The sequence below is a fragment of the Musca vetustissima genome, unplaced genomic scaffold, assembly GCF_032173495.1.
Source record: "Musca vetustissima isolate MV318-11 ecotype Yass unplaced genomic scaffold, APGP_CSIRO_Mvet_v1 utg85316, whole genome shotgun sequence".
Taxonomy (NCBI): domain Eukaryota; kingdom Metazoa; phylum Arthropoda; class Insecta; order Diptera; family Muscidae; genus Musca; species Musca vetustissima.
Genome location: NW_026874217.1, coordinates 71,318 through 93,583, shown reverse-complemented (window position 1 = coordinate 93,583; position 22,266 = coordinate 71,318). Strand labels below are relative to the sequence as shown.

The following is a 22,266-nucleotide window of genomic DNA, read 5'->3' as shown; positions in this document are numbered from 1 at the left end:
ATTTCCAAGAAGGCATGTGGAAAGTGTCAATTACTTATTAGACATATCGGCATTCTATTTCTCAAGTCATTGCAGTATTTTCATTCCAATTTTATTTCAGAGGGAGAAACCAAAAATTGAGGTCTCCATCCCCCTGAGAATAATATGACATATACGCCCAACAATTTATCATCCTACCAAAAAACCAGGACATTTAATGAATTTCAATATTAGAAAAAGTCGGATGATACGGTCTGGTTTTATGAGGAACATATGAGGGTTGTTATTGAACAGCAAAAACTTAATAATTGAAATCATTTCACTGCATTGTCAATGACAAGATCGCCAATTTCCGAGATACAATTAAAAATTCGCCAATTACTCTTTCGAAAATCGGCGTGAGATCGTAATTCCACTTAAAATCATCTTCTTATCGGACAAGTTACCAGTTCAAATTTCCAGAATTAGTCCTCTTCATTCCTGATCACTACGTTACATACCAAATAGATCGTGAATATGTAAAGGGAATATAAGTTATTGGAATATCGATGTTCTGCTTCTAATTTGTGTGTGTGTTTTTTTAAATCCATTAATTTTCGAGATAGCATTAAAAATTTGCCTTTTCGAAAAATATCCTTATTCCACATAGAATCTTATATGCCAAAACGACCAATATATCACCCTCTCATCCGACAAGTTACCACTTCAAATTTCCAAAATAAGTCTTCGTACTCCCCTTCCCGTCCGCTATCAATACATATAAAACAAAGCGTGAAAATGTGTGGAAAATTTCGTTATTAGAAGATGGACGTTCTGCTCCTAATTATTGATTGTGTTTTTTTAACTCCAATTAATGAGGAGAAGCCAACAAATGAAGTCAAGGGCACCAATTTATTACCCACAAATATTAAGGCTATTGAAGAATTTAATAAGACTTAAATTTTCCCGTTTAAGTCTTTGCATTATCCCCCCTATCCGCTACCGATAAATGAGCAATATGCTGATGAAAAGATCAGCTTCGACGCCTCTGTGCCTTTAAGTCAACCACCTCTACTCTATACCTAGATGGTCCTCATTGAGCTCTTAGAAATTGGTATTGGATTTGGCGACTTCCGTGTGATAAAGCCGCTTAAAGAAGACACTTCGAAGATTTTGAATATTCCAAAACATTGGGAATCATACCTCAGCTGTATTGGGAGTTCTTCTGCCAAGACCTAAGAGAACACCCAATACCACCTTCTAACAGATCAATGAGGACTAACTTGGTAGAGAAAAGTTGTCGATTTAAACGCATAAAAGCCAACGAAGAGGAAAAAATAAATCTCTTCAAGTGGCGCATGATCGTCTTGTCTCTACCGACCCAGTGAGTCGCCTATGAGTTCTTAGAACTTGGTTTTAGCTTTGTCGGATTCTCATAAGCTTTTCTGGGTTATTTTTGTCAATACTTTTTACCCAACAACTAAGACGCTAGAGGATGACACTTCGAGGACCTTGACTATGCCGAAACTTTTGGAATCATATTGTAGCAGTTTTTTTAGTTCTCTTAGGTCTCGGCAGTTAAATTTTTGCAATATTCCTCATATTTAAGGTTCAGATATCGCATGCGAGATTAGGGTCAGAATATTTTTAAGATGTCAATTTTTGTCTTTGGTCTGATTCTGCCTATGTTACCAAATTTCTAAAAATTTCATTAAATTTTAGAATTAAAATAGTAACAGAATTTTATTTCCAAAATTATTTCCCTCTCCCTTCGAAATTCCATTTGGGCCCTTGGCAAATAATTGAAAACATGTGTTGTATTCTCTGCATGGTATTTTATTTATATGTTATTATCAGCAGGATATGACTTTGTCGTATAAATATAATATATGTATATACACAAATAACAACAAAACTAACTAACAAACAACCCCCAACACAACCAAACAACATGTTGCAACACAAATATTACCCCCTTCTCCTATTTATAACCATACTATAACTTTTGCTATATTTTTTTATAGAAAATTCTGAGTTTTTTTTTTGTCTCCACTAACGTTAATCTCACATCACTGTCTGAGACTTTATACCATGCCATAGTTTTTTTTCGAATGTAGGCGTCTGAGTCCATATCTTTGATTTCGTCTTCTTCTTTTTTTACAATTTCCTTTTTTGCTCTGCAGTTTTGTATTCTTCGATTAAAGATATGGCCCGGAAAGAAAAAAAGGGAACCTAGTTCTTCTTTTGAACTGGATAGTCTAGCTCTTTTTTTATTTGTTTTCTTTCGTGTTTTTTAGGTTTGTTTATCTAGTCTGTGAGCCCTTTTTGCGGGTTTTTTCCTCTGTTCCGACCAATTGCCAAACCATGCCACATTGCATTGCATGTATGTTCTTTCTAATTTATGGATTTTTAGTTGTGTTTTTTTTTACTTTTCTTTGTCTCCCCATCAATTCTTGGAAGAAATTAGATCACTATGTTTGTATGCTAGTTTATACATCAGTTAGCGCTTGGTGATGATGGTGGACGCCACATGCTGGTGTCGGAATATTGGCGTAAATTTATTTGTTAGCTTTAGTAAATTTTATTTGGAAGAGAGTTGGCGTTGATGTGACTGGCCTTAGTGACATAGAAATTATGTTGTGGCTCCAACATGTCTTTGCAACAACATCTTGATTTATGAATGAAGAGATTCGGAAGTAGGATATGTTGAACAACATATATTTTTTTACTTAGAATTTAGGGATAAGGAGTAATCATGTCAAAGAGCTTTAAGTTTGGTAGGGCCGAACTTTGGATTTCATATCATGACCATTGATATGTTTTATTGGATTTTGTTTTCATTTAACCGGCTGCCATGCAAACCCATTCCTCCGGGCCATCCTTCTTCTCCTCCCTTCATGTACATATGTACATTACCATATGTCTCTCCCTCTCTTGGTGTGTGTGTGTGAGCATTTTTGGGTGTGGGCATACAACATTTTCCCCAACTGTTGAAATGATTAATCGATTTGTTCCTGTCTGTATTCACCACTTTCATTTGATATCATCTATTTTACTGATGATTATGACGATGTTTTTTGTTAGTTTTTTCTCCACTACCTAGGCCAACTGCTTTTCCAGATTCCACTGTGTTAACTCGACTATTAACGATGACACACAAAAAGTGTTATAATGTCAACACAACTAAACAAATATAGTTGGGATTGAAAAACAAACCAAATACTGTAATGGAGATTTGCATAGATTTGGGTGACAGAGTCTAAAGGGGGTTGGGGGAGATTTTTTTGTTCATTCGATTGATTTATTTACTCTGCAGTTGTTATTGGCATGTTTGTTGCTTTCGGTTATCGATATCAATCGATTTTCATTAGCTCAATGTGATATTTGTTTATTTTTTTGAAAATGTTGATAATGACCAATGATGTGGTGGGGTCGCGTGTTATTTAGACGCATAGCACTCTGTCTGTGTATGTGTGCCAAATGACATATGTAAATGATTTTTTAATTTTTATTGATTATTGTCTATTTAAAAAAAAAATAAATAAATATAAATTGATGACATTGAATTGGATAAATGAAATGACAAAGATAATTTAGATTGTCATTATGATAATCGGATAAATTACAGTTAATTATTGGCATAAGTCAGAAGCAGGTGACTTGTCAGAGCTGAACGTTTACGTATAATAATTGAAAGTGTTTTTTTTATAAAATATTTATGACAGATTCCAAAAGAGCAGGCTCTTCGAAGCACCTGAAAGGAAATACATTTAAGGTATTCTATTTATGGAAACCCCTAAAAGGATCGTGGAATATAGAATAGAACCTAAATTTATATTTTTTGAAGGTACAGAATACGTCTGTTCAGGACTTCTAATTTTTGAAAATGTCTTGAAAAAATCTTCTAGTTATAAAATATATTGTTGAGTTGCAGAAAAATGTTCAACACACTTAGAGTTATAGAAGTTCCGGAAGCTGTACAAGTTCATATATATATATAATTTAGTAGTAATATTGCATTATTGGAGGTTTTAGAGGGTCTCTAGGTCAAAGTAGGCCAACAATAGGACTTTTAGTTATAAAATTGCCAAAAATAAGCCCTTTACGTCTTCTTATTTATGAAGGGCCTTAGAATGGCCTCTTCCCATTAAATATCTCCACAAGAACGCACAGAATCCTTAGAAAACATCCAACAGATCTCAAAGTTGAAAAAATCTAAAAAAATCGAAAAGGTCTTCAAATTGTAGACGACAAGTTGTTGTAGGGTCCAGAACTAATTTTTAAATAATCTCTACAAGTTAATCTACTTACAAAAGATCCCTAGCCATAGAAAGACTTTCGAAGTCCTATTGGCTACATAAAATCTTCCAAAGACGTTCAAGTTCAAAGACCTCCAGAAAATATTCTAGTTCCGAAAGTCCTCAAGAATGTCGAGATTACCTTCCAATTATTTAAGTGCCCTCATAACTCTTTTAAATTGTTGTATTTTTTAGATTGTCCTGATCTCAAGAATGGCCTTTACGTCCTCTTATTTATGAAAGCCCTTAGGATGGCCTCTACCTATTAAATATCTCCAGAAGAACTCAAAGAATCCTTAGAAAAATTCCAACAGATCTTGAAGTTGAAAAATTCTTAAAAAAAAAAAAACTTCAACTTGCAGACGACATTTACATCCGATTGGATCTAACGAAAGACCCAAAAAATCCTATATTTTTAGAAGTTCTTCAAATGATTCCATTTATAAAAGACTTATAGAATATATAAAAGGCGGAGTAGAGTTTTTGGAGGTTTATTAGTTTTAGATAATTTTTATAGGTCTCCATAGGTATCTGCAAGTTGTTGTAGAGCCCAAACTAATTTTTAAATAACCTCTACATGTTAATCTACTTATAAAAGACCTGCAGTATATTTCCGAAAGACTTTCGAAGTCCTACATAAAATCTTCCAAAGGCGTTCATGTTCTAAGACCTCCAGATAATATTCTAGTTATGAAAATCCTCAGGAATGCCTTATATGTATAGAAGTCCTCTAGATTAACTTCCAATTATTTAAGTGCCCTCATAGGTCTTATAACATTCTCAAGAATGGTTTTAGAAGTTCTTTAGAAATCCTAACCAAATACTGCCTTTTAGCCTTTAGGAGACCTTCACTATAGGTAACTTAGGGGATGTCTAGACAACAAATTTCCTTTAATCCAAAGGCAATGAAAGTCCTTCCCAAATGATGTTCTAACTCCTAGCCATATATAGTCAATTTTGCTTTGAGGAGGGCTACCGAAGTGGAAATATATTAGGCAACCCTTTAAATCCTAAATTTTACTTCTCAAGAAGTAATTTTAGTTCTAACAAATCACTTCTCATTATAGAAAATCTGTAGGACTTTTAGAAGGCTTTTGAAAAATATTCCAAACTTTTAATTGCCTTCTAAAGTGTTTCCTATTACAGAGATCCACTAAGCAGTTCTATAGGTTCTAGGAGGCCTATACAATTTTAGAAGATCTTCTAGCTATAGCAGATTTCCAAATGTCTGAAAAAGGAGTTCCGATTGAAGAATGGAATTTTTGTGGGAGACTCAATTAGGAATTCCAGCTGTTTAGGAACTTCGAAAGCCCCCTAAAACTATTTTAAATACTGAAGTGTTGCTATGGAACATAGTCTTGTTAGCATATAGAAGTTCTATCAAATTTATAAAGCTTTGCTAATTTATCTCTTTTTTCCTTTTTCGTTTTCCAGATGAATCAAAATTAAATTCTGGCTCATGGGAGGATCCACTTCCCAGTGCAGTAACAGCGATTCACCACAATAGTAACACCGCCAATCAAAATTTATTACAACAAAGTGGCAATACAGCAACAACAACAACCACAGCACAACTGCATAGCAACACACAAAATCCAAGGCGTCCTGATACGTTGGCAACAGGACGTAACGCTATACAACCATTATTAATACAGCCTCCACCGGCAGCAGGAAAAAATCATCAGCAGCAACAACAACAACACCCCAACAGTCAACATACAACAACAACAAGTGCCATAAGCCGCTGTGGAGAAGCGGCTCAAGAACAACCCCAACAACAGCAACTCCAACATCAACAAAATCCACAGCAGCTCACTATTCAGGGAGCTGCTGTTACCGGCAACACAATAGCTGGCGGTAGTTTTAACGCCAACGGCGGATCAACTGCCGTTGGTTGTGGCATTGGCGTTGGTACAACAAACTCGCCAAATAACGCCAACGATCATCTAGCCGGCGCTACAAGCGGTGTGGCCAACGAATTTCAAACCATCTCACCCATACCGCCACCATTGAACAGCTCTTCGGAAGACGAAGAGTTGAATCACGAGGAAGATACAAACGGCAGCGTGACGTCATCCGTAAGTGCCACCAATCAACGCAATTCACAATTGCGTTCCACATTTAATCGGGCCAAACAACATCTGTCCTTTGACAAATGGCGTTCAACAAATTCACAGGCAAATTCACCGGCTGATAGCAACAGCAGTAGTAGTAATTCGACAACGAGTAGCAGTAATAATAGTAGCGGTGGAGGAACATTAACGCGTCGCGCCAGTACAAGTTGTGCCACAATGCCTACGGCTCATCAACCGCCTCGAGAAGACATTACGACGCCTGGCGAATCGCCCGGCGGTCGTTTATCGCGTTGGTTTTCAATACGTCGCGGTTCATCGCATCAGTACGATGTTGGTGGTCGTGATGGCCGCCATTCGAATTCGTCCAGTATTGATATACCCGATTCGACATGTGATTCGAACAGTATTGGATCACCACAGAAACATAGCAACTCAAATTCAGCGAATACATCAAAATCTGCGTGTAAAATGCCTGGTGTACCAGAGGTGAGTGGAGGGTGATTGATTTTTTGATGGGAATTAGAAATTGGAATTGAAAAAATTTTATTTTCGATCATTGCAATGAGTTTATGATACGTTTTAAAATGTTGCTGCAACATTGTAAAATGTTTAATCAACATTGTAGAATGTTTATACAACAACGTTAAACAATTTGAATACAACATTATAAAATGTTGAGGCAACATTATGAAATGTTGAGACAACATTATAAAATTTTGATACAACATTATAAAATGTTGATACAACTTTATAAGAAGTATGTAACGTTTATCCACAATTATGAAATGATGATTCAATATTTTAAACTATTAAATCAAAATTATAAAATGTTGACACTAAAAAATCTTTATTGAACATTTTAAAATATTGATCCAAAATTAAAAATGTTATAAAACATTATACTGAAATTGTTTATTCAATATGATAACATTTTGACACGATACAATATGATATTGACTAAATATTATAACATGTTATCAACAAAATAAAATGTTGGATCCAGATTACCAATTGTTGATTCAACATTAGAAGACTGTGTGTACGATTATTTGAAAAATGTTGTCTAAATGTAATAAAATATTGACTGAATATTATAACGTATATATACAAGATTATAAAATGTTGGTTCAACATTTTAAAATGTTAATTTAACATTATAGATAAAAAGTTTCTTTAACATTATATACAAAATGTTGAGTAAATGTTATAAAGTTTTGAATCAATATTATAAAATGTTGACTCAATATTATATAATGTTTTTACAACATTATGAAATGATGATTATAAAATCTTGATTCAACATAATAAATGTTGGTAAAACATTTTTAAAATCTTGATTCAACATAATAAATGTGGGTTCGACAAATATTGGTTCAATATTAAAAAAAATAACATTATAAAATGTTGTTCAATAATAAAATGTTGGTTCAACAAAAAAATGTTGGCAACATAATAAAATGTTGATTCAACATTATAAAATGTTGATTCAACATTATAAAATGTTGATCCAACATTATAAAATGTTGATCCAACATTATAAAATGTTGATCCAACATTATAAAATGTTGATCCAACATTATAAAATGTTTGTTCAACATTATAAAATGTTGGCTCAACATTATAAAATGTTGGCTCAACATTATAAAATGTTGGCTCAACATTATAAAATGTTGGTTCAACGTTATAAAATGTTGATCCAACATTATAAAATGTTGGTTCAACGTTATAAAATGTTGGTTGAACATTACAAAATATTGGTTCTACATTATAAAATGTTGGCTCAACACTATAAAATTTTGATACATCACTAAAAATGTTAATTGAAAATTATTAATTATGATAATGTTTCTGCAACACTAGAAAATGTTGACTGAACACATTCAAATGTTTATCAACTTCAAAACATGTTGCTTCAACATTAAAAAGCTTTGAATAACTTGCTAGTCTTTGAACGTTTTTCAAATTTAACTAAAAATATTTAACCAAAATTTGTTTTTCTTTCAGAACGATGATGACGACATGGCTTCATTGACCACATCGACTTCACGATTCGATTTGGATTTTATGATACCACCGGGTAGTCGTGCCAATGGCACTGCCCGTACCGCTCATCAGCGTTTGGTGCAACCAATGTTGCCACCAGCACCACCCGGCCTCTCTCAACAACAATTAAAACGTCGTCACATAGTATCGGCCATTGTGCACAGTGAAAATTCATATGTGGCCACACTGCAACGTCTAGTCAATGTAAGTTTATCGTGATTTTTATTTATTTTTTTTATCAAAATAAATTTGGTGTATTTGTAAAAATGTAATTATGAGTTATTGTAGATGCGTTCTTAACAAATCGATATCATTTTTAAAATCAGATCATCATCATTTTTGTAGATCAAATTTTGGCTATAATTTGCATATTTCCTTTGCTTAGAAATTTTTCAGTTTCATGCATGATAGTTTTGTTTGTTCTTAAATGCTACTAACATTTTGAAATAATTTATTTTTAAATCTAAATATTAATATATTAAAAATAAGATTTTTGTAATAGAAAAAATTGGGCCCGAAAAAATAAAAAATTAAAAAAATCATCCAAAGAATTTAAGAAAATCACGTTTGATTTTTCAAATTGTTTTAGAGACATCCGAACGACAAAGTAGACATGACAACAAAAATCTGATTTCTTTTTTTCCCAGCAGATTACGATATAATTACTACACATGTCTTACCCCATTAATTCTTCATTAATTCTTCCCATTAATTCTTCATTAATTCTTCCCATTAATTCTTCATCAATTCTTCCCATTAATTCTTCTTTCTGCATGTGTACGCACCCACCCACTTAGAAGAAAATGTTTGGTCCGAAAAACAAATACATTTTCAATCTGCTCCTTTTTCATAAAAAAAAATAAATAAAATAAAATAATCAGTTTTGATTTTTAAATTTTTTTAGAGACATCCGAACGAAAAAAGAAATATCTCTTTTTTTCAATCTATGGATTCTTTTCCTACCAAATTACAATATAATTGATACACATGTCTTACCCCGTTAATTTTTCATTAATATCGTATTCATGTGTACGCAGACACCCACTTAAAGCATCCTTTTTCGCCACGATATCAAACCACATATTAAGCCAAACAAAAATTCCCACAACATAAAATATCTACCACATTCTGGTAATTTCTGGCAAAATGCCATTGAACATTGAGAGTATAGACAAACTTTCACACACACACTCACACACATCAAATTCAATTATCCTGATTGCCTTTAACTCAAGTGTTGTATAAGAATACAATCAGATACGATTTTTTTCGTTTGCTATGCGAAACAAATGCAATTAGTGCTAATTTTACTTTTAAAGAAACCAGAAGAACGAAAATCTCCACAGACCCACCAAAACCCTGAATCACTTACCTTTGATTGGCAAAAATTGTTAAGAGGCGAATAAGGAGAGAGGGCGTACACAAGAATACAATAATAAAATTGAATAGAAACCCCTCAATATTTATCCCTATTCCCCAAACATTCTGTAACAAATTAAGTTAATATATTAAGGGACTAAGTAGTAGGGACATGGCAGGATATTGCAAAATCTCTATTATTTAACATATGGCCAAAGGGATTTCTTTTTATTTTTTAAAGGGAAATATATTTATTATACCTTTTTTCAAAGCAATGGTTTACAAGATTTGTTGTATTGCATGTTGGAAGGATTTTTTTCTTTTTTTAATGCTTTACCATCCACAAACTTCTTCCAGGAAATCTACAAATCTTCTTTTTATTCTCTTTAAACTGTTACGAATTTTATTTGCTTGTATTTGCATCCTCTTTATGAATATTCATATTTATTTTTTATTTATATTTATTATTATTTTAATTCAGCTTGCATTTGAACTCTACTCCACCCCTCTACTTGTGTGTATTTCGTTCATTCCTTTTTCATAATAACTCATTATTAATATTAAAACAAATTTGTATTTTCTTTTCTGTAATTTATTTCTTTACATGCCATCCATTAACAACAACAAAATATTAATAAAAAATATATACAATCAAAAAAATATATTTCTTCCCCCCTCTCTATACTACTACGTCACGCTATCAATCAAATCAATCCAAATCGAAATGAAATGTACATTTTTTTAAATATATCTCTTTCTCATCATTACAACCATTACTACCATCCATCCCACCATAGTTGCAAAATTAAAGTAAATAATTCTGTATAAAAATGAATAAATATAAATAAAATACACACACACATATACATATAGAACATAAACACTAAGAAAAAGAAATGAAATTACAGAAAAATATATTGGGAAGCAATATGTATGTTCCCACCACATTCCTAAATACCTTAAATCGATCGGAATCCTTTTGTGAGAGCTATAGAAAAAATTCGCACGACCATAGATCCAAGTTTTTTCTATAGAAAAAAATTAGCACGACCATACATAAAATCGAACAAACCTATATATGGGAGTTTTTTCTATAGAAAAAAATTCGCACGACCAAGTTTTTTCTATATAAAAACCAGTAAGGAAAGTTAGCACACATCATTCAAGACTTACCACTTTGGGTATATTTCATACAAATCCTAAAAGACGTCGCATTTTTGAAGGACCATTAACATGAAATTAAACATGTCAATTTGCAACATATACTAAATTTTGGTCAGATATAGAGTTGTTTCTTGCAATGGGACAAAATTATGTAAATAAATTTAAATCAAAATATCGAAATCTAAACCGATTTCATCGAAACATATTTCAGTATGTTTTGTGCATTCGGCCACATCTTGAGTTCTTCATTTACTTATAAATCCACATTTCGTGCAAATCGAAGGATATATAGGGACTTTGATGCACCATTTACATAAAATCGGACAAAACTATATATGGGAGTTATATCTAAATCTGAACCGATTTTCTCGAAACTTAGCACACATCATTCTGGACCTAATTTAGTACTCTGTGCCAAGTTTCGTGCAAATCGAAAGATATACAGGGACTTTGGTGCCACATTTACCTTAAATCGGACGAAAATATATATGGGAGCTATATCTAAATCTGAACCGATTTATCCCAATTTCAATAGGGTTCGTCCTTGGGCCAAATAAGTGACTTGTGCCAAATTTCATTCAAATCGGATCATAAATGCGACCTGTACTTTGTTTACAATTTAACATCTACAGACGGACGGATGGACGGACTGACATGCATAAATCGACTTAAAAAGTGATTCTATGCATATTCTCAAAAGGAACCATGTGTCTATTTCGTTTCCTTTTGCTTGTTACAACACATGCCCAAGTTTTTTCTATAGAAAAAAATTCGCACGACCACAGGTCCAAGTTTTTCCGATAAAAAAAATTCGCAAGACCACAGGTCCAAGTTTTTTCTATAGAAAAAAATCGAAGGACCACAGGTTCAAGTTTTTTCTATAGAAAAAAATTCGCAGGACCACAGGTTCAAGTTTTTTTCTATAGGAAAAAAACACCATAATGGCGGAATACAGTGTTGGGTCTTAAATCAGGAAGCTTATATCACCACAAGGTAAAAATCCGTCCTTCATATGGCAGCATTACAAGTTTCGCCACCTTTTGCATGGAAAAAGAGTGCAAGGTCAAGAACATGTCCCACTAGACTATATATTTCTTGAAAAATATACAGTTCATAGCATTTTACAAATTGCATTTCTTCTTTTTTCTGTAAAAACACCCATGGTATACATAATCTCACACATACAAAGCTCCACTGTATACATAACCTACAAAACACAACTTGTAGCAAAATTTTGCATCTTTACTAATTCATATTTCTCTTTTTTGTTTATTCTTATTTTTCCCCATCGCCTTTTATTCTCGTCACGTTGATGCAAATATCAACTATCAACATGACACAATGATCTACAACAAAACCAACAACAACAATCACTCCTCCTGCTCCACCTCCACAAATCTAGGATTACAAAAAACCTCTGGAAGAAAGTAGTCCACCCGTTTTGAGTGCTACCAAAATTAACACGCTCTTTCATCGCCTGCCCGACATCCTGCAATCGCATCAACTTTTCCGCATCGCCCTGGCCGAATGTGTACGCAATTGGGATCGTGATGAAAAACTGGGTGATTGTTTTGTCAGCGCCTTCAGTAAGCCACGTATCTTGGAAATCTATTCGGGTTTCATTAACAATTTCTCAGCTGCCATGGAATTAGCCAAAATGGAGGAGAAACGCAAATCGGCACTGGCGGATTTCTTCAAAGTGAAACAAATCAGTGCTCACGATCGTTTAAGTTTTTTCGGTCTGATGGTGAAGCCGGTGCAACGTTTCCCTCAATTCATACTCTTTCTGCAAGATCTACTCAAATATACACCCCAGGGCCATCATGATCGTATGTCGTTGCAATTGGCCTTAACACAACTGGAATTGTTGGCCGAAATGTTGAACGAACGTAAACGCGAAGCGGAACAATATCAGGGTTTCAAAGAGATGTTGGGTCACATCAGTGGCACATTTAATACACGCTCTCTAACAACGACCGAAGGCAATCGGCCACGTTATTTATTGCGCGAGGATAATGTAACGCATATGGAATTTAATCAGGCCGGTTTTATAGTCAAATCGAAACAGCGTCGACTGTTGCTGCTGAACGATAAGGTGATTTGTGTTTCGGTGGCGCCCAAACAATCGCATGATTTTGGTGCGACCGAGAAATTGACATTCAAATGGATGTATCCGGTGACAGATGTGGAAATTGTTGATAATAGTACTTCTGCAACTTTGTCGAGAATATTAACTGCAGGTGAGTGGGATTGTTAATTTTTTTCCTAAAAATATTTCAAAACAATTTTATTTGAATTATCATGAATGAAGGAAATTGTGGAACTATGCCACTTATGGGAAAATAGCTTAAAGATGTGTTTAAATAAGTTATGCAACATGGAATTCATCCATCCAAAATTAGATACACTTATTCAGATATATAGAACCAATTTTCGGCTTAGACCTCATATAACGGAAACGAGGTATTTTCTGTTTGTTTAAGGTGTTAGCTGAATTTTCAATTTATAGAGGTTGTAATTGTGTATGACAGGCCTTTGGAGGAAACATTTTCTATAGAAGCTCATGTATTGATATAGACCCCACAAAAGGCTCCCGCTTCATTTTGGATCTTTTGAAGGTTTTAACAGCATTTTCAAACTGAGGGGGCTACACTTTAGCATTCCGGGACCTTGGTGGATGCAAAAAAACCTTGGCAGAAAATATTCAATCAAGGTCTTTGTTCTGACATAACCCAGATATAATTGTTCCTCTCCATTTCCGATATTTTGAATTGTAAATTGGGATTTTAGGTCCTTTGAAAATTCAAAAACATATTTTGACAAAGCTGCTTCCATATAAAAAATCACTAATCCCGTTTATCTAGAAATCAAAAGTTTTTTCCTTTCTCTAAAATATTCCAAATATTTTTTATTTTTTTTTATTTAGTATCGAAATTTTAAATTCTGAATCTTTGGTACATTTCCACCATATAATTATGGCAATTTGAAATTCTCATGTCAATTCTAATAAATTCTTTCAAAATAATTACTTTAGAAACCTTTTAATAAAAAACACCTCTTCAATTATTTTCAATTAATTTTCACTTTTTCGCCTTTTGGCTAACAATTTTAAACTAAATTTCGAAATTTCACCAAAAATTATTATAATTTTTCAATTATTAGATTGATTTCTACAAACAACATGTTGTGGAGCAGCAACATTGGAGGCACCACGATTATTTTTTTCTTTTTTTATTTGACTCCACCTGAATCACATACTGCGTGATTTGTATTTAACATCACTCACAAGTCAATGACTCCTACAAATGAGAGTGAAATTTCCATAACACACATCTTTCAGAAATATATAACAAAGATGAAAACAAGAGAAAAATACAACAACAACAACACAAACACAACAAATGAACTCCTAACAAAATTATTTTTAAATATCTCAAGCAGCATTTCTTTCCACCACGTTAGACTTTCTTTCTAATGAATTGCGTGATGCTAAATACCCAGCTTGGAGATTTTGTTATTTTTATTTTCAAAACACAAAAACAAACTTCAAACGATTTCAATAACAAATAAACCGAACATAAAACAGAAGGAGGAGGGGGAGGAGAGATGAATTTGAAAAACTGCATGCGCCAAAGACTTAAGACATCATCATTTGAAAACGAAAAAAAATTGTATCCAGCAATGATGGCGATGCTGCTGCCGCTTCTGCTAATCATAATAACAATAATGACCAAGAGAAAAATAAAAAAATTGCACTCCCAGCCATTCAATAAACTAAAATGTTAACAGTTTTGTGGGTAGTTTACTCCTACCAAGCGAGAATCCTCCCATCCCTCTCTCTCTCTGTTCATCAAGGCTTAACTGACAATCATTTGTTGTTGCTGTTTTTTTTTCCAACAATGGTCAATGGTTGTTGTTGTTGCGTTTTATTACGTTCGATCAATCAGTCCACGGTTGTTGAGCCTGCCAGCTTGAGAGCATGAAACTCAAGCATAAAGCCGCCACAACCAATATTTAGCTGTTTTGTGATGGACAAATGCCATATGAAATGGACGAATGTTGTTCATGTTGCCTAGGTTGTTGTATTTTTTCGCTATCGGATTTTATTTGATATCCAATACCGCCGCCTGGATAACTAATATAAATGGTGGGAGCTGATTTTTTAAGGATTTGTTTTTTTCTTGTTATACACACACAGAGGGGGGGAGTTGATATTTGCGAGCGGCATGAAATCCTATGTCAGGCTAATAATAATTGTCTATGTTAAATTTTACTAGGTCGTAATAATAAGGGGGGTTGTGAAAAAAGTAAAAAAAATAAATCCTTCTATAACCTGAAATCCGGATTCAAAATACATAAAATGTATCGGGATTTTTATATAAGGGGGTCTATGGCAAAAATTAAAAAATTTCTTCTTCGAAAACATTAAAAATTACGAAAATATGTTGAGAATTGTAAAGGTTTTTTTGATAACCTTCAACATGAAATTCGCATTCAAAAAACATAAAATAGATTAAGGTTTTTATATAGGAGAGGGTATGGCATGATAGATTATCATCTAAGATTCAGGTGCTAAAATTTGGTTGGATCTGCTGCAACATGGACCTATATTTTAGATATTCTGCAAAGGAAATTGTTACCTACCGAGATGCCGGAATTTCAGAATCCCGAATTTCAGCCACTTCGATGATTGAATGGGAATAAAAATTGAATGGGAATACGTTTTTAAGCCTCCGAGAATACGTAGAATACGCCAGGGTCTTTATATGGGATGATTTTGCAATATGGACCTGTAATTAAAATGTGGTACGAAGAAGATAGGCACCAATCAATAACACGGAATTCAAATTACTGTCACTTCGGTGTGCTAAAACCAAAAAAGTACCGAAAATGGGATGGGGCCTTTATATGGGCGCCATATAAAACATGGACCTATATAGAATTTTCTGCAAAAAATATTTATCCTTCAAAAATTCGAAATATTAAATTATAGCCACTTCGATGTGAAATGGCAATAAAAACTCGAAATAACCGAAAATGGGGTTCAGGTGCTGTATATTAGTCGCTTACCAAGACGTGGACCTCTATTAAAAATTGTCAGCGAACATGTTTTCTACCCACTAACCTCCCATAATGCCAAATTACATCCTTTTCATTTGATGTATACACCTAGGGCATCAAAATACGTAAACTTGATGGGAAAAATTATTTGGATGCTATGTTAAATCATGGGCCTATATCGGACATTTTCTAAAAACAGAAAGAAGTTTATCACAATCCAAAAAAATGTTAAACCCCTTTCGGTTGAAAAAAGCCCCCTTCAAATTAGCCGGTACCGATATAGATGGAAATATGTCAAAAACTAAACCTTCAAAAAAGTTTTTAAACCACGGAAATCCTGAAATTCCCAATTTCAGCCACATCGTTTTGGTAATGCCTTCAAAATATGGTAATGCCTTCAAAATATGGATGCCAAAATAAGGACCGATATGTCCTATTTGCAATACCAAACACCCTGGGCATATTAACAATGTATGTTCAAAATTTCGAAATTTTAATATTGCAAATCGCTTATTAAGATCGAATTGCTAATACCGACACCGTTTATAACAACATATCGGTTATAACGACGACAAACTCGAAACCTAATTTCCGAAAATAAATGTTGTTATTTGCTATCCCCTATAGGAAAGAAGTTCGCTGGTTCCCTAATCATCGTTATAAGCGATTTCCACCTTATGTTAGAGGATATAAAAATCGGTTACTAATACTGAAACTTGGTAAACTTTTACACCCAAAAGCAACAACACCCAATTGTGTTGCATTAATAAATTGTCTACAATTTATACTGCCACCATCATCGACAACAGTTAGACGAACAACAATTGGAAATACTGAACTACAACAAAATCATCATTGACTTAATATCGGCTGATTTTCATGGCGGAGTTCGTTTTTTTTTTCTCTTGTTATAGATCAATGGTATTGTCATAGACAAGACAACAGCAATAACAACATCGGCGTCAAGTATTTTGAAATCAAATATCAAAATGTTAAGATTGTTTGTTTTTCCACTCGGTTTTGAGTTTGTGGTTCGAAGTGGTCAATATCAAAAAACCAAAAACTTTTTTCATTTTTATTTTTTGATTTGGAGGCCAAACACTACGCCTTTATTTTGTTGATGCTGTCTTGCTAAGGAAACTATTGTAGATCAGTTTTTGTTTTTTGTGATTTTCCCTGCAATTGAAAACAATGGACATTTCATGATCGCCAGCCATTGTCTGTTTGATGTTCGTCAAGTTGTTGTTTGAGGTTTCATGTTAATTTGTTGATTTATGCAATTTGGCAAACGAATCATAATTATTGCAATTCAATTCATTATAACCCCCTCCCCCTAACAAACCAACGTCCCACCCAAAAGGTGGTTCTTCGTCCTCCTCTCTCGAAATTTGGTTCCGAATGAACTCATAAATAAATCGTCGATTATTTGTTCAATTGTGTGTAATGTTGTTTTTTTGAATTCGTTTTTGGACAATGTTGCTGTTGGTTTTTTTTTGGGAAAAAAGGGTATGGTTTCCGCTTCGGATGTAATAAATTGCTAAAGAGATAATAAAGTGAATTTTTATGGTTTGTTTTGATGGGGTTTCTTTTTTCATTTTATTGTTGTGAACACAATTCAATCCATTTTCATTTCAAACGGCGGTAACTTGAGTAGACAGAAAATATCCCAACACTAACCAGACATAAATGTGATGCAGGTCGAAAAGTGGCGTTTGGAAAAATCGCACAATACTTAAAAATATTAATAATATTATACGACAATCAACTCTCTACCCGCTGCTGCCTCATTGTCAGAAAATTTATTGTTTAGAAACATTTTTTCCATCTGTTTGTTTTGTCTATCCTTTCATTCAGTCATCCATCCATCCATCTGTTTTTGTTCCGCCAATCGCGAATAAAAAAAGAGTTAAGCCACAAAAGCTTCCTTAAAAGATAAACATCGCAGCTACAAAAAACCAAAGCCATAGAGAAATTATTTGTTAATGCGGAAATTTTCATATTTAAAAACGATTTGAGAAAAAAAAACATTGTGGGAGTTGAATAGATAATATTCAAAACGCAGAATATTACAACAACAACAAGCGTATTATAAATTAAAATCAAAAGTTAAAATGAAAGTAATGTTTTTTTAATATGAAAGTGGAGATTTGAATATCATCCCAGGAAGATTTAAAACGGGTCATATATTAAAGATTGGAATCGGAGAAAGAAATAATTTGTTTCATTAAATTTTTTTAAATCATATTCTAAAGATATAAAATCATTAAATTTGTACTACACTTTCGCCTCCATTTCATTGAGTACATTATTAGCGCCTAAAAGTATGCTTTATATTCTTATTAATATGTAGGCATGGCTATGTTATATACATACAATCAATTGAAAATAAGAACAAATGAAGAAGGAAGAAGTAGAAAAAATAAATTGGAAATATATTTGTTTATATTAGCTTCCACATGCACCTCTCCTGATATGGGTCTGTATTTCCTCCTTGAGTTCGCATAAGCCGTACTTTCGTTTTTCGTCCTCGGTTGGCTATTTCCAATCGGGTATGAACTCAAATCGGATATAAATTGTAATGCTTATGACCTTATACTGCTGAGGGAGGTAACCAAGGCAATCTTATGGGTATGATGTATGAAGGTATTCGTCTGGACTTAATGGACTTGATCACTTTCAAAATAAGCGACTCATTTAATCTCCATTTATTCCCATTCAACTTTTATAAAACTTATCTAATATAAAGTTTGGTCACAATCCTATTTCCTAATCGGTAGCTCAATTTTGCTTACCTTTACTATGCTTGTTACTCTAAAATAATTAACCCTTTCCCTTCAACTCTCTCACAGGTCTCAATCGCGGCGGAAGTCTTAAATCGAATAGCAGTTCATGCAACAACAATTATCAAACCAATACCCTACCCGCCAATACATCATCGCCATCCGCCACCATGGCCGGCTATCAAAATCCCGCCTTCGATAATTCACCCGCAGCTTTATTAACCAATGGTGCTGACAACCTATGCAACGAGATGTCTACCCTGATGTATGATTATGAAGTTGTATCGCGTATCAACGATTTGGTTGGCACCCTAAAGGGTACCTATAAAGAGCTAAATACCAATTTAACACGAAATCTCATGAACTCCATACAAAGTTCAATACAGCGTAAAAACGAAGAAATGGCCTGGGTCGATTCGTGCTGCCTGCAATTGGTGGCCCGATCGAAAAATGGCAAAGAGGAAACATTTACATTCCAAACGGCAAATCCCAGCGTGAAAAAGGAATGGATAACGGAATTGCGTTTGGCCCAGCTGGCATTGGATGTAAATAATTCGCCAGCATGGGAGACCACACCGGCTGAACCATGTGCCACCAGTACACCGGCCTATGAGCAGCAGCAAATGCAATTGGTGCAGAGACAAACAAATAAAATGCCATTGTTTGTCAAGGCGATGCCCATTCATAAGTCACAGCATCAAACGGAGGTGAGTTGTAACAAACAAAAATACTACTACTATTCCTGATACTAATTTCCACATTTCTTCCAACACTACAGGTTCGCTGTGGATGTTATTACAGCATCGCCAATGATCCGAAACTCAGTGGCAATGCACGCCGCCGCCACAAACAACAAAATTATCTCTGGATTTGCACCACAAACACGACTGCATCACAAATTACCGTTTTCTCTCAGCATCATCAACAAGCGGGCAATTTGCGAGATGTCAGCACCTTTGAATTGGCCGAAACCCAGGTGACGGCCATGGAATTTGTTAAGGGCTTGGAAAACTGCAAGACACGCGAGGATATGAACAGCCTTTTGGGAGATCTCATATGGATGGGTACCGATACCAAAAAAATACTCATCTATACGGCTAAAAATCCTGAGCAGGAACAACAATTACATTGTTGCAATGTCCAAGGTGTGGTCATGAAAATACTCTATCATTTCGATACTGTCTATGTGGCCCTATCGAATGCCACAATTTTAATTTATCGCCGATCCTATGATGGTGTTTGGATGCTAAAAGATCCTCAGGTGGTGGTGATGGGCGATTCTGGTCTACCAGTACCCAGTATTTTACCCATCAATATGAACATCTATGCGGCATGTGCCAATCGTGTATACGTCTTAAATGCCCTCAACGGAGAGATTCAACGGAGCTTTGAAGTCCATCATGGTTCTAATCAACAGGTGAATCTAATGGCTCATTCGGGTATTGGATTGTGGATTTCATTGAAAAATTCCACAATGTTGTGTTTGTATCACACGGAAACGTTCAAGCATTTACAGGACATCAACATTGCCTCCAGTGTATTGCGTAGTGATGGCAAAAAGGAACATGCCGTGAATAACAGCGCCATATATGTCACCGCCTTGATGGCTTGCAAAGGTCTTTTGTGGGTAGGCACAAATGTGGGTATTGCCGTAACTATTCCATTGCCCCGCTTGGAAGGTGTGCCAATCATCAGCGGTGGCATCAGTATGTCTTGTCATGCTCATTTCGGCCCCATAACCTTCCTCTTGCCATTGGTGCCCAAAGCTTATCCCAGTTATAAACCAACTGCACAATCGTCACAGACAATGCCATTGGCTATAAATATGCCTGGAGAGATGGCGACGACGACCATTCCACCGCCCGTACCCAGCATGGGCGATGATTTGCAATTGCCCGCCATCGATGCTGATCCCAAAAAACTCACCGATGCCGAATTGGACGATACTTCAGTGATACTAAGACGTGACCTGCCCAAAGATGACAATGGTTCCGGTTCTGCCTCACCTTCAGCTGCCATGTTGCGGGAATTAAGTAATGAAGGTGGCGGAGCAGATTCCACAACCTCTTCACCACGCTGTTCCAAATTGGATAAACAAAATTCTCTGGATCAAAGTTTTTCGGCCAAAATACGTGCCTCTTTGGCCAATTCACCGGCTTTCCATCGCAAACGTTTCCGTGACTTGTCCTCGGAATCGGCACGCATGTCTAAAACATTGCCTAGAGGTTTGGGCTCAGCAGGTGCCTATTTCCAATCGGGTACAAACTCGAATACCAGTACCCTATCGCATACCGAACATGGTTATTGCGATGTTTATGGTCTGTATGGCAAACTGATCTATGTCAAGGAAGACTATGATGCCGAAGAAGGTACCCAAGGCAATCTTATGGATATGATGTATGAAGGTATGCGTCGTTCGGATCCCGAATTGGCTGCCATACCGGGACGTGTTACCACATTGGATAGACGTTTGCGTATGAAAGCTTCTAGACCCAGATCGTTGGATTTGTCCAATTGGTCAGTGGATTCTAAGTCATCGAGTTTATACACCTCTTCGGGTAGTGAAGAGAGTATGGGTATACGTTTCTTTGGCGGTCGCTCAGTATCACGCAACAGTTCCAGTGCAAGTCATAAAACTTCCGGAAATGGCAGTGATTTGGGTAACATATCGGAGAATGGCCTAATGACCGATTTACATTACACGCATAGTACACCAAAATCCGATGATGGTTTCAAATTTATGCAGCAGCAAAAGCAACAAGCGTCCGGATCTGCAGCCGCTGCACCCAGTACAACACCACCGCCAGCAGCCACGGCCACACTGAAACGTAAGCAGAAACAAAATGCCAAACAACAGCAGCAGCAACAAGCCGATGGTCCACGTACCATTATCACTTTGACTGGTGGTCGGGGTTATTGGCGTCATGTTTGGTACAACAACACCACATCGCCCGGTCATAAGTCTTCATCATCATCGGGTTCCCTAAGTTCGGGAGCCTCATCGCCACTAATTGCCAACTCGAACGATGCCCACATTGTTATTTGGGAGAAAAAGTTATAATCTCCGGAGTATGTGTGGCACAACAAGGCCACACCTCCATATTCGATATCCAGTGGTGGCGGTACGGTAAATACCGCTCACACAACATCTACGTTATTCTTACAACCGCCAATGTCCTTGCAAACCACACCAGAACGTAGCCGTAGTCGTGTACGATTTCGTGGTTCATTTATTATACGTGATCGTTCGACGTGCTGTTCTTCACTCACGGGTTCACCGAATTTGGGTATGGTACCTGGCACCCCAACAATGGGTGGAAGTTTTCGCCGCTTGGCTAAACTGAGACGTGGTGGTAGTTTAAAGGAATTTTAAATTTAGAACGAAAAATTCGAATGTTAAGTATAGTTGTATGTATGGATAAGGGATTCGATTCAATATATGGAGGAATGAGGTCGCTTGTTTTGGTTTTCTTTGAAAGTATTTTCTTTATATTATTATTGATGTGGTTGGAAATTCGAATGTTTTGA

General features: G+C 35.3%; 1 protein-coding gene across 1 annotated transcript; it reads left to right on the top strand.

Annotated features, from left to right (window-relative positions):
• Window positions 1-5,690: 5,690 nt before the first annotated feature.
• Window positions 5,691-21,850, top strand: LOC133331656 (uncharacterized; the record flags this gene model as incomplete). The annotated part of the gene is made up of 6 exons (XM_061540040.1): window positions 5,691-5,762; window positions 5,808-6,817; window positions 8,336-8,578; window positions 12,300-13,137; window positions 18,808-19,445; window positions 19,517-21,850. Coding segments are annotated over 6 exons (5,084 nt in total), but the record flags the coding sequence as incomplete, so codon positions are not given.
• Window positions 21,851-22,266: the final 416 nt, after the last annotated feature.